At 38.7% G+C, this 14,517-nt stretch overlaps 1 protein-coding gene across 1 annotated transcript; it reads right to left on the reverse strand.

The window, feature by feature from the left end:
- Positions 1–1,359: 1,359 nt before the first annotated feature.
- LOC145490763 (uncharacterized) lies at positions 1,360–12,965 on the reverse strand. The gene is made up of 2 exons (XM_081469861.1): positions 8,926–12,965; positions 1,360–2,276 (listed from the first exon to the last, which is right to left on the reverse strand). Exon 2 carries the CDS (start codon positions 2,266–2,268, stop codon positions 1,360–1,362), a length of 909 nt encoding a protein of 302 aa, XP_081325987.1. The 5' UTR covers positions 2,269–2,276; positions 8,926–12,965.
- Between the last annotated feature and the right edge of the window lie 1,552 nt (positions 12,966–14,517).

The raw sequence follows: 14,517 nt of genomic DNA on the forward strand, positions 1-14,517 counted from the left end.
AAAACCTATGACATGTTTAAATTTTCCTGTTGCACTAATGTATAGCGGAAGACGTTCCGTGATCATAAACAAATTACCGGCGAGGATGAACAAGAGTGGGCTGCAAACGGTAATCCCTCAATATTGACGAAACAAAACCTTTCCATTAGAAAACAGGCACACTGTTTGAAAGATTTTTCCAATGACGAATTAAGTCTTAATGCGTGGGATGGACATTATAAGGCCCCTTTTAGCTTTGCATAGTGCACACAGTGGAGCAATAATTGGACGAAATGTATAAAACAGTCCACCAACTTCTGTATGCCAAAGAAAACGTACTGTCAATTATAGCTCGCACCTTCGACTTCAAGGCAACTACGTTTATTTAGTCCAGAAGAAAACAAAACTAAGATATTTTTATCATGACTCAAAATGTGGCCTTCTTACGTACTGGGAGGAGTTGAGAACAATTAAACACCTGTATAATGAGCTATGCCGTGAGGTTTCAGTTCAGCCCGAATGCCCTGACAGTTCTCACAGCACAGGAAGGAAAAACATCGCCCATTTTCTTTCCGTTGAAACAAGAAACATTATCATTTTTCCTAATTTGAATTTCCTCATACTTCCTACGATATTGTTCCAAAAATAGCCGAGCTTAACAATCATTTTTTAGCGAAGTCGCCGAATTGGGTAAGGAGACTGAGAGATAGACGGTAGTAAATGGTATAGACGCACTCTTACTGTTTAAGATTAACAGGAACTTTATCGATATCAACTAAACGAACCCAAAATGACCATGGAAAATCGCTCAACTGGCTGTTGCCATTTGATTATTCAGATAATATGTAAACTCAGCCATTATTTTGACTTAAAAAGCAAGAATAAAAAAATTCTAACTTGGTTTCATCAAATTTTCATCGTCTAGAATACCTAGAGAGTATGATATGCATATAGCAAGACATAAAACTCACCCTTTTAGAAGCGTTAGTGTTTTTACAGAGTCATTTATTGTTGCTCTGAAATTTTATAACACAGAGTGTACGTGGATGACATTAATTTCCATACAGCATATTTTCCCCGGCTTTTCAACTCAGCTAATTTCAATTCTCATTCAAATGTCACTTTTGTGCAAGTCTCTTAAAAATTGTTCAATTCTGCGTTCTAAGGCACAGTTATTGGGTTTGAACTAATACCTTTCCTTCTAGTAATCACCTTTTACAGAGCAAAATTCAAAGGGAAGCTGCATGATGAATTTAAAAAATCTTTACAGCTTCACAACATCGCTCTCGTCTTTGTCTAGGGTGAACTAAACTGGTCTTATTTCCTTTATAGAACTTGTCTTTAGTAGCTTAAGTAGTAATAGTGAACACGAGTATAAAACTAATAGGGTGTTAAGGAGCCCGGGCTTAGAAAAGCCATGGCAAAAGGCGGTAAACCTGATGCGTCGTGATCAAAAGAAAAATTGAAGTAAGCTTGATCCGCGCAGGATGTAGGAGTTAGTACATACTGTGTGGGCGAAATGGGCGCCAGATAAAGGCTTTCGCCCTGAGATGGCTCGTGAGGGCTTCTGTCCGTGATATAAAGTTCAGGCACATACAGATCTTTAATGTCAATACTTCGCGTAAGTTCTTCCCCTGTCAGGAAATCGTCGCAAATGGCTTCTTCCGATGAAACAGAGGGTACAGATCCACTTTGCGACAGTTCTTCGGCGGGAATTTCTCGTGTCACACATTCGTTCCATCCTTCGAAGAAAGTTTCGAAAGCGGGGTTGTAAGGGTCTTCCGATTCCCCGGTCCTGGCGTGCAACGGATACAACGAGTACATGTAGGTCTCCGTGCCGTCTTGAATCACCGGCTCTTGCCAGAATGACGGGGGGAGGTTTCTTTCCCGCAGCGAAGGTTTCTCAAAGTTGACAGCTTCTGCAGTCCGTTCAGATCTTTTGGAACTCCCTTCTTGTTTTGAGGAATTCCTCGACATGCCGTGTTTGTCACCGGCTGAGGTGTGAGCTTTATGTTTAAGAACGTCTTTTGGTTTCTTGGGGATTATGTCGTTCTTCCGCTTGGAATAGTTCCTCAGCTGTTTTTGTAGATATCTTCGGTGATTAATGTTCCTTTTGAAATTGGCTGGCTTTTCCAAGGCAGTTTTTACATTTCCAGAGGCCAAGTTCATAAAATTTAGAAGAGAACTTCCAGCTGTGACTTGATCTTCCTTCCGGACGACGGCACGAGCATCACTGGATAAGTTAACCAGGTGTTGCTCATTTAGCTTCGTTTTACCAGCCATTCCCATCTATCAGTCTAAAAATGAACGAAAATGTCGAGGAACTTTAAAGAAAGGTCCGAGTGGGAGGCAAATAGGTGTAAAAGATGTCCAGAGAAATTTGAAAGAGGCGTCCTCTGAACTCTAGTCTACGACAATGTGCCCAATAAGATTTAAGTCCGTGCTGCAGAAGTCACACGCTATTTATGCTGTTTGGAGGCACTATTTACTGACGCTGTATCGGTTTGTTAGACGTTTGTAAATTAAAGCAAGATATCAATTGTTCTGCAGGTGCACTCATTACATATGCGTTCACTCTACGCATTGTCACCGCCAATTGGTTCCTTTCCTTCTATGAAATTGCGTCACCTTCGCAGCAATATCTCTTTCATTGTCATGTTAATAGCTGAAGTTTTTTTTAGCTCCATTCATATTGTTTACACACTCTTGATTAATGTCTACCTAAAAAAAGGGGAAAACGCGAGGTTAAAAGTTCACGTATCAAGCTAGTACAACGAGAACAGCTGAAATAAACGATCTATCTGGTTATTTAAAGAAAACGACAAAAAAAATATATTGGACTGCTAAGGAAATCCTCAGCTAGAAATTGACCTGCCTGTTACAACATGGTGCGGACTTTTAAGGCGGTGTTTGTAACTATGGCCTGTGGATTCGATAATTAAAAAGCAACTAGAGGGATCCAGAAGTGAGCAACTTAGTCAGGTCCTATTCAGTCATGTTACAAAAGAATGACCTCAGAAGATAGCTTCGACCCTTTCAATTTTTCTTCTTGATTGAGCATTTTACCATTTGAAATATCCCTTTCCTTGTTTTTATTCGATCTGCGGCAAATAGCACAACATACAACAAATATGTCGGTACACAAATATCATATTATATTAGCATTCGGGGCAACAGTCCTTCACAGTGTCAGTTACTGTGCAATGCCCACAATTGTATATACAGGACGAGTCTGTGCTTTAGCGAGCTATGACACTTTCCTTCAGTTTTCACGTAGACATGACTGATGCGACCCGTAACCGAGGAAGAAGTGCAAGAGTAAGAATGTATCCTACCGCAGTTTTTGTTTGGTTAAAAAGTAAATTGAACTGCTTTTGTTCGAGCCTTTGTGAACGCATGTGTTTATTTCCTAAGTCACCCCAATAGGCGAGTTATAAAATCATCTTTTTTGTATTCGCTTACAAAAATCACCATTTTCTCGTGAGACAAATTTGAATCATCATAATTTCTCTGCTCAACGTGGACATTTCAATGCCCAGATATTATCGCTGATCGTTTGAATTTGTGAAATTCTGAGTCCGCTGAAAGACCAGAGGGTTGCGGTCTGTGCCCAATGACTCTAAAATAGCTTGTTTGCGTTAATTCTCCTTTTTTAGCCTCCGCCTTTGTGAATCCAAATGAAAGCTTTTGTTACTCTGAACTGAATTATGATTGAGAACAAATACAATACACTAAAAAGACTGATCTTCTCGTCGGTGCGAATCTCTCCTTCGTTGTGCGAAGCAAGGTTTTATGTGCGCAAGAAAAAAAAAATGTGCTGATAGAATACTGAAGATAAAATCGTTTCATTTAAGTTCCAGGTGTTTTAAACGTGACTTACTACTTTTTACAAAGGAAATGATTTAGACAAAAAGCGTCTCCTCTTCGACAAGTCGTGAAAGGGGATCGAACAAAAAATAACTTATAATCCAGGGCGGAGATAGGATTTATTAGGTTTTGACTTAGCGAGACGACTTTAGTCGAAAATTCATTAAGCATTCTATTGCTGAACGCGACCTTGTATTACTTAATGAGTTTTAAATTAAAACGCTAATCGATCTGAAAATTATTGGCAACTTTTAGCGCGCATCAAACTCGGGAAAAGTCAGCATTGAAAGGCCGGTAAACAATGTTAGAAAATACGGAGGCAGTCGAAGTGACTAGAGATTGATCTGTGAATTTAAATGTAAATTGCAATTTCGGAGTTGAGTACAAATCATTCCAGTTTTTTTAAATGACGTTCAAAATGATTCCTTGTCCTTCTCGCTGACTTGACAAAAATGATTTTACACGAAATAAATCAGTGTTTCCTTTTTTCCTTAATCGTTGCAACGTAAACTTAAGGTTCCGTAGAAAAACAAACCACCGATGTTTTCCATCGACAAGTTTATTCATCATTCATGAAACATTCAGAGAAATTCTTGCAAAGAAAGTTGAGGTGTTGTTACAGCAACCGCATGGTAAATAAGCGGGAATTGTGTGTGGGTGTTAAAGGAAAAATTTAAATTTAAATCATTGTCGTCAATGTCTTCTCGCCATCACATAATTTATTATTTTACCACTAACTCCAAAGCTTCGATATTTCTACGTTTCAGCTGTCTTTTTCTTTTAAGACTGATTAAATAGCGTCTATTTTATATCCAACATCACGAAAACGTGAAGAGTGAATGTGCGATTTAAAGGATTGAAAAGACACTTAAACTTTAACACATCGCATTTTCCTTTCCTTGTTTACTTTCGCAACATTAAATGATAAATTCTAAAGGCCTTCTATGCCCAGCTTGAATTAAAATAAGAAAAAAAATGATACTATGAAAACGAAAACAACCCTTGTATGAAACGTTTTAATTTAACAAAAATATATGTGACGAAGTTATAAATTTTCTCTCTCGCGACAATTTGGCTCGAAGATGAATACGACCCGCAAACGCATATTCACACCAGAGAAAATTGCAAATGAAATGGATACTGATCAACTTCTTAACAAGGCTAATTGAATTTCTATTCTTGACCGCATAAAAGCAGAGCTGGTTAGGTGATAACAACTACACTAAAAGAAATAAAAGACTCATCACATATTCCGATTCCAACGAGAACTAAAATGAGCATGCAACGAAACAATTATTAGAGGAAAGCGTGATTTTAAATCAACGCAGAAAAAGGAAACTTTTCTTGACTCCCACAGAGTTAAACGCGGTTTGAAAACTTGAGAGCCGAATTCATTGAATTAATTGTTCGTTTGCTGTAAGTATTGGGTTCTTGCAATATGAACTTCTGCTCACTCCAGGTGTGAGCACCTTACTTTGTGGCGTTATCACTGCCCACTCTCTTATCCAGAAGAATTATTTTTAAGGAATATTTTCTTGGCTTTGAAATGGCTTATGCTGTGGAGCCATGCTCAAGGGAGTGCGAAATAATTAGCACTCTCTGAGGAGTTTTTCTCACGTCCTTTGGCTCGTCATACTAGCTATCGTTCAGTGGAGCACACAGAACAAAGCAAATAAAACGTTCGCTTTTGTCATGTAAACCGCCTTACCTTAACAATGGACCTTTTCAGAATTTAGCCATTTTTGTTTAGCCAAGTTGCCATTGTATTGCTTCATAAGCCTACATTTTTTTATTCTGTTTCTTAGATGCCACTGGGCAGTGTGGGTAATTGGAAGTGATACTAGCTTAGCTGTGGGTGGTCACTGAATATCCCACAAAAGTATTGGCCATTGATGTTTGTAGTAAAAGAAGGTCTTTTCTTGCAAGGTTCGTCTATACACATTGTAATGATTAATCGTTTTGCTTGTGAAAATTAAGAGTGCTATAATACAATTTGAGCGTTGGAGACACATGGTGGGAAAAGTCTTTAACCGGTTTCCCATTATCTGAACATATTAACGACACCACCAGGCTAGAATTGCCCTCTAAAATAATCGGGAAAAAGCCGGATTGTTATCATTGTCCTTCCAACGCGCTTTCAGAGTGAGCTAATGAAAATAAGCACACGACCCCAACATGTTCCACGCACTAAACTCTCGTTTCGTCAATAAACCTCCAGCGACGAGGGAAACAAGAAGTAATAAGGCCTCCCATTGCTAGGACAATAGCGGACCAATTTCATTTCACGGTATACAGGGAGAACCCTTACGGCTCTTTTGTATAAAAGGCGAATATTTGAAAGTTAATCAGTATTCTCGGCGGTATAGTTGCCTAGGTAAAGAGAAAACCGATCGGGGAAGAATCTTCATTTTGACGTGTTAGGCTTTTCGTGGGCGCTGAGGCTTACAACAAGAAAATGCGCGAATCGTAGATAGATGATGCGGGTGATTTTATAACCCGTTTTGACTATTCTTTTGTGTTTTAATGTAAGAGGTAAGACAGTAAGGAATTAAAATAACTTCAAGTCAACTCTGTGGCTTTACTGATAAAACAGGGAAATGACTCCAGTAAGGAAAGCGATTAAAATCAAGTACGACCTTGATAAATTATACTATTACTAGAACTTAAAGAACCTACGCAATAGAAAATAGCGCAGAATTGCAAGTGAAAGCCTTCACTCCAAGGCCATTCAGCTAAAAAGTTGTTCCACGCTTGTTACAATAGTATAAAATTTAGGAACATTTATTTTACATTTATCTCAACGACAACAGTTCACTGACAATACCCGAAGCACGATATCATTAATTTACAATAAAGAGTTTTAATCTGAAGCAAATATTACGATCAATGAGTGTTTTGTTAATCCTTCGTGGTAAAATCGGTGAGAAACATCACGACTGGCAAATTGCGAACTTTCGAGCGAAAGCGATCAAAATTTCAGTATTCTTGACCATCTCTTTCTGTTCTAGCTAACACAATGCCTATCACCCTTACTCGCATGGAAGGAAAGCGTTCTTTCAATGTTTAATCCATTTACTGAGCTCGCCTAAATGAACGTTACTTACGAAGAAGGAATAATCATGAGACTGATCAGATAAAGATAAAACTCAAATTGGTTTTAAAAACACAATAATACGGCGCGACCACAGCAGGTACCAGGCAGAACCACCAGGATGTGGCGAGAAAAAACACGCAAGGGATTCGCTACAGTTATTGTACGGCACGCTGAGAAACTAAAAAGAATTCACCCTTATGGCCATCATTCGTCCTAATAACACCAAACCCGGGTTGTAGTTGAATTTAGCATGACGCACAAAGACACAATTCCTCTCGGCTTTCCGACCCATGCAACAACGTCTCGCAACCCCTTTACTGATCTTTTGGTGACCTTCCATATAGCGATACTTGTGCATTAAGTTTTGTGCTTTTCTAGCAACGTAGACGAGCTACAGGTAATACACAAAAGGTTTGTCCTCGTTACTAAGAATGCTCTCCTATTAAAGAACAACTGAATGACAATACGGATCGTAATTTTGTTGCTGCCGCCCTACCGCCATACTGTTGCAAGATCCATTTGACCGAGCGCGTCGTTCCCACCTTCCTGCGAAAAGATATTCGACACAGCGAACAAAACAGAGCACGAACGTCGATAGGCACAAATGATAAATAAACAAATTTTGTTCTTCCCTGCCCAGAGGCAGACTACGTTAGAATTTTACTGAGGACTTTCCTTCGACAAATGTGTCACAGAAATGTTTTCCTGTCATCGATGGGGCACAGTTTTTTTGCAAATTCTAAAATCCTTGATTTTTTTTTTGTATACACCAACAATGCCCAAAACATGCGGTGCAAAATATCATATGAAGTGTCTTCCTCCACGATAAGTTTTTAAAATGGAAAACGAAGAGGAGTTTTCATTTTGTAAATTCTCTGTACCGCTAAGGTGTTGCTAAGAAGCTAAAACATTAAAATGCATAAGGTCACTTGTGAAGATCACAAACGTGGAGTTGAACGGATTATAGAGACGAAATAAACACCAGCTTAAGTCTTTTTTGAAAGCTTAGGATTTATAACCACATTAAATTACGTGTCTGATGTCTTTGTGACAACGAAGAAATGTTGCCAGGATTAGTTTTCAGTTTGATCCCTACTTAACTTAATACCACTAAAAACTTCGCGACACCGGCTTAGGATTTAGAGACTGAGGAGACACTTTCCGGTAAAAACCGCCTGATTACTGTCTAGTAAATTCTTTTTTTAAACTTCACTTTCTTTCATTAAGATCAGACGGAGGTTAAAGGCTACAGTTATTTTCAATGCAGTCTCGGAATAAATTATCGTGAGAATCGTTATCGTTGCAGCATAGTTAATTACAGTGAGCCATAGAAGAGTGTAAAGTGAAGAAATCAAGGCGAAGAAATCTGCGCATACTGCTTCAACTCATGATGGTGATGATGATGATAGTCAATACATTAACGAGCTTTGCGTCCAAATCTTAATACTGTAACACAACACGGTCAATAAGGGCGACTATTTAAGCTAATAAATCTGCATTTTCACTGTAGAATTAGTCGTGTTAGGATAACTTGAGTTCTGTCGCTTCCGCGTTGCCATTGAGGTGCTATTTTAAACCATCAAGTTAGTTGAGACACTGAGACATGTTACAGTAATATATTTCCTGACCCTACTAAACTTTCGGTCGGTGGTTCTCAAAATCGTTAAACTCTGACTTGATCGCGCAAGGCAAGATTGTAACTCGTGACTTGCCCTTGAATGTATAATTGAATTAACAATTACGTATTGAACTAAAAAAAGAACTTTATAGATGAAAAGCGACTCGGTTGAAATAAAGCGCATCGGTAAAGTTCTACACTGAATGTATGGCCAAACAAGTCGTGTTTATTAATTTCCTGTTGAGTGTGGCACCTCATTTTATATGTTGCAGCGGCGTTGGGTAAAGACTGAAATAAAAGGCGTCCGTGTTTTTACATAAATATAAGTTCAACACAACAGTAATAGGTCCATTATGCTTGCACCTACCACCGACAATCGCGAGATGTAGAATCCAAACAAAGCCGTCCATAAGCCAAGCCTTGCTGTGCTGTGGCCACAGTTGTGCAAGAACTTGTAGAATTCTGATAAAGAAATACCACAGAGCTGCCATCACTTGTTCTTGTAAAATGAAGGCAAATTCAGCTCTAAAATCGTGTCAGCAGGTAAAACAGTCGTTAGAGAGAACACTGAACTACAGTACCCTCAAAGCGCTTGGGCGATGTTGCAGAAGCAACACAGACCTATGCATTAATACAAAAATAGACAGCACTTGTATCCTTTTTATATATGACGCGATGCTTCTAACTATCGAGCTTTGAGATGAGTGGCTGTCCAAAGACATTTTTTCCTGGCAAACGTTGATTGCCTTAGTGATTAAAGGTTGAATACTGCTCTAGTAAGTTAGGCTTGTATACAAGGACCATAGCAACTGCTATGCCCGACGAGAAATTTCACTATCTCCGGGAGTTTCTGTGGATATTTCAATTCAGCGTGCAAGAAGAACAAGTCCTGTTGCGGAGTACCACTACTATCCGCAGTATACATGTCGTGCACGATTGTAACTTGCTCTGAGAAAGTCAAGATATTTCAAACTATAGCGATGGGAAGTTTGCAATGGACAGGCAGCTTACTGCTGTTCTACAGCTTGGCAGGGCCGATCTACAACCGCGGGGTATAACGAGCACTTTTAATAAGAGTGAACAACGAGGCAGAGAAAAGGCATAATTAATGAAAGACACGTCAAACAATGGTTCGCCTGTGTCTAAAATACGCGCATATGACCGTGAACTGAACAACTAGTCCAAAGAAATGTCGTGTCATTTTTAGTGAAAAAAGTGCTAAAGGATACTCAAGGTTTTTGTGCACAATATAATAATATTGTCCCTGGTATTCACACGTCTTTTGTAATCCAAAATCTGCCCTCCAGGTTAATATTGGAATACCCGCTGGGGGCTCCTTCAGCGTGGAGTTACCAGAGAAGCCTGCGAGCAAGCTCTCGGGGTAGGGTTGTAAGAGACCTCTCGCAATTCATACTGGATTATATGTGACCCTTATTAAAAAGCGTTACAATGTTTCTGAAATTGTTGCGAATAAGTTAACGCAGGTGTTTGTCAAGCATGGACCAATATTATCGTTCCTTAGTTGTAGAGAATCACCGACTTCCTGTACTTTTGTATACTAAGCTAGTTCTTGCGGAACGAGTAAATATTGAAAATTGTCGAGGATCTGTTATACTTATATTTACGTAGTGTGACGATCTGGTCTGTTCAGCTCTCTACAGGCACTCAAAGCTGAGTGCTGCGATCTTCGACCACATTTTATGACTTGGACGGACTTAAGTTACATGAATTCAAGTTAAATTCTTTATATTACCGAGAGAAATGATAAAAAAAAAACATCTATGCGCTGGGGGGGAACCGACACTTGGAGTTTGTAAGAGGTGCATAATTAACCATGGAAGCTGCTGCATATTTCAGTTGAGTTCCTCTCCAGGACTTAACTCATTGCAAAAGGTAAAAAACTTAATAAAATAGAGATGCTTCAATGAAGTTTGTTTTTCCCAAAAGGTTTGTGAGTTGTTCCACAAAATTATGTAACCATTAATGATGCAATTCCTGGAGCCATCCAATTGATTTATTCAAGGTGCGTTAACCGAATTTTTAGAAGACAGGATCTCGTCTCACTTTGAATTCCATCTTAACTGACATAAATACTTCATCATTCTTTCTCACAAACACTCGTCGTATTTCAAGTTCTAGCCTGTGTGAATTCATAGCGGATTTTCCATCGAAGACGAGTCATCCGTCGGAGTTTCCTGTTGTTACTGACGGGAAAAGAGAATGGATTGATTAATTTAAGATCGGTTTCTCGTCCTTCACTAAATCCATATTTGGCCGTATATCAGACAAGTTATTCGTTTCATGATTGGAGTTTCTCGTCCAAGACGGTTTTCAGTCATTTATTAAACAAGAAAGATATCAGTCAGTTTAACGCAGCGGGCAGGTAGTATAATTCCCTGCATCATTTTGTATAGGCGTTTTATCCCTGTGCTTATTTACGATCATCTTCTCCTTTTAATTTGAAACGAAATCGTTAACTAAAGGGGTACTAGCTTGGCGAAACATTCCTAAGCCGATTTGAAAATTGCTAGTATGGAGGGAGTATGACTTATACCATGCAAAGCGTCAAATCTGTTGCTCCCTTCAGCGTGACATCATTCAAATTGTGGTGACTGCTGGTCTGAAATATATGATGTTGATGACTTCTAGGAAATAATTTTACATATCTGTAGGCTACACGCTCCTCAGTTGGAATGAGAAGAAACTAAGAGCATAACCTATTAACCCGATTAAACAATGGACCGTTTTCACGTCGGCCATTATGGTGTTCACAACAAAAAGAAATTTTTGGATAAGAAAAGAACTTATTTCTCAAAGGAAAGAAATTTCACTTTTGGGATATCCAACTGCCGTGAGGTCAATCTGAGGCCATTTTCGATATATCAAAATTCTAAATTGGCTCCGAGGCTTGTGGGAATTGAATTAAATAAAGGAATGGCATTGAAGTTGAGGGATGAATAACTTATTTCCGTTTTTTGTTCCCCGATGCCTCGTAGCCAAGTTAGAATTTTGATATATCGAAATTGGCCTATTAAAAACCACTCTGTACGAAAGTGATAGTGACTATAGTTACAACAAATGCAAAACCGAAAGCTGAGATAAGAGGAATATTAATCTTAGAAACAAGTTATCGAAAGCAATTTAACTCTGTGCTTCCCTCTGAAAACCTCTTTGTCACTTCCATCATTAGCGCTGAGACCTGAAAACTCGAGTTGTAAGAGCTAGAAAAGGTTTGGCACGGCAGGCATGACGAATTTAGTATCCACACGGAACAAAAATACTTCTATGCACAAAGGTACCACGTTTAGTACGCCGACTACTGCAACAAGAGACTGTCCAATTATACTTGAGAAACAGTTACATAAACAAGGCCTTATCTTTCATCACGATCTACAACTAAAGCTTAAGTATTTCTAAAGAAGATACAAGATTATAGAATAAAGATCGTTGACTTTCGTAATCTCGTTTCATTCTCTGTTGTTTAAGGGCCCATTAACCGATTCATGCGCGCGCTCGCGTGCGTTGCTAAGGAGGTGAAATTTCACTTCCGGTTACTTACGTCAGCCTGCGAGCGGAAAATAATAATAACTCAAAAGCTTGCAAATTCGCTAACATTTTAGATGTTTTTCTTTGTGTTTCACAAAACGCAAAGTAAAAAAAGTACAAGCAAAGACAAACTAAGAGAAAGACAGAAAAACAAGAGCAATAGAAAGGGAAAAACTAACACCGTGTGGCTTTGTTTGATCTACCGAAGTGCGCTGGTAGTGTAAATTGCGCACGCGCTGATAGGGTAACGTCCAATAGATATCGGGCGCACTTCCGGTTTCTTTAAATGCTAAAGTAAACGCGGTTTTTCATTACATCGAGCGTTGTTTGACGAATTTCGATTAAAGCCAACTTTGGAAACATAGCTATGCATTCCTTTTTCGAAATCATGCTTTTGTCAGAAAATTACGAATTTTTCAATATTTTGAAATGCTCTCAAAATCTGACCTTGTAGAAATGAAACAAAATCGATGCATAGCGTAATGAGGATTTAAATTAAAATATTAAATCAATGAAAAAAATTCCGATAAAGTAATTTGCCGGGGAGCCTTTGCATTTTTTCTGTATTAGTCACATGACCATGGGCGTGGCCTGATGACGTCATCACTAGTGTTACTCATCATGAAAACGCTAAAACACATGAAATAACTCTGAACTAACTAAAAATGATGAGGTTATATGAGAATAAATTTTCCCTAGCAACAGCTCGAAAAGATCGGTTAATGGGCACTTAAGGTCATTTCCCAGTATTGCATTGCGCATCCCTACTGCGCATAATTTCACGCGTGATTAGCGCGCACGCATTAAAAGATGGGGGCTTTTTCTTTACAGCTGGACCTCGCCATAGAGGTAAATCGTCATTAATTTTCTCGCAAACGAGTATGGTATGTTGCTCCTAAACGAACATGGGGACCCCTCATTTTTATTTCAAAATTTAAGTTCCTATAATATAAACAATCAATAGGCAAAGTTTCACAGAAATCTCAGTATAGGTTCTATTTCAGTGGAATGACCTTAAGGCGGGGGTTAATATGAAGGCCATATTTTTGCTGGGTATTATGGTTTGAATGCAAATATCTCGTTCACGTTTCAAGCAGTGAAAAATCTCTCTGCTCATTTCACATAGCTACGTTTTGGGCTGTTTTGTAAATTTTTTGGTGATTTTTGGGTATATTTGGGAATAAATAGTTTTTCTCAAAGGATTAGTAAAATTTATGGAATAGAAAATTTTGAAGATTTGATGTTGTTTTAAAATTAGAATTTGAAGGTAGAAATTGGTAGACGTACACCAAACAGTTGCCCACGAACCCGGGATGCCCTTTTGGGGGCAATCAACTGTCTGGTGGTGTTCCAAACCCCTTTTTATCCTTTTAACCCCTCTTTAAACTTCCTAAAATTTGACTTAAATTCATGTGTACCCCCGCCTTAATCGGGATTTGAACAACCCGGCCCTGGAGTTAAGCTACGGTAGATCCCACGAAACTCGGCAATTTTTTTGGTGCATTTTGTTTTTTTTTTGTTCTGAGCTAATGGGAAATGGCAGAAACCATGGGAACAGGGTCATGGGCTCCTAGAAAAGGTAGGGTTTTCAGGTTGTCACGCTGTGACAAAAAACTACCTCAGTAGATCAATTTATTATGCCAGATTCCATATAAATGCGACGTTTTATAAGAGTCTGTTGCAACTCCTTAAAATGTGGGACCCCAAGATTACCAGTTTTCACAAAGAAATGTATGTCAGGCCGGGGACAAGCGTTGCCCCCGGGCATACATTTCTCTGTAAGAATTTGCAACTTTGGGATCTCATATTTTCACGAGCTTCCAACAGATTGTTTTGAAAATTCGCATATTTGTTACATTCGGAACGATAAATCGAGCGTTAAGGCTTATTTTTAGTTGTAATGAAAAAAAAAAAAAAAAAAAAAATCAGAAAAGCGTGACATCGGTGAAAAGTTCATTTGCATTTCTTCTGACTTAAGAACTGAAAGCTCGGATGAAGGGGGACAAAAGCCACCGAAAATTCAGAACAGAAAAACAGATCGCATTACAGAAACCTAGGAAGATAAAGCTTATGTAAGAAAATATTGTACTTGGGCATCGAGTTAGTTTGCGAGTTTCTCACCCCATGTAAGGTAATCCGTGACAGAATAATGCTTCAGTCTTAACCAAAATCTGTTATCGATAGTTTCTCTATTATTTCTGCTTGTTTGGCGAGTTTGCAGAAGTTTTTGAAAGGCCGAAAATCTGACGCGTACAAGTAGGCTATTTGCACAGTGTACTCGTATAAATCTAATTTGCATTTCTTCTGACCAAGAATAAAGCTCTAGATCTGATGAAGGTGAACAGAAGCCACCCAAAATTCAACACAGAAAAACAGATCGGATTGCGAAAACCTAGAAAAATAATGCTGGCAT

The sequence above is a fragment of the Orbicella franksi genome, chromosome 6, assembly GCF_964199315.1.
Source record: "Orbicella franksi chromosome 6, jaOrbFran1.1, whole genome shotgun sequence".
In the NCBI taxonomy this organism is placed as follows: Eukaryota; Metazoa; Cnidaria; class Anthozoa; order Scleractinia; family Merulinidae; genus Orbicella; species Orbicella franksi.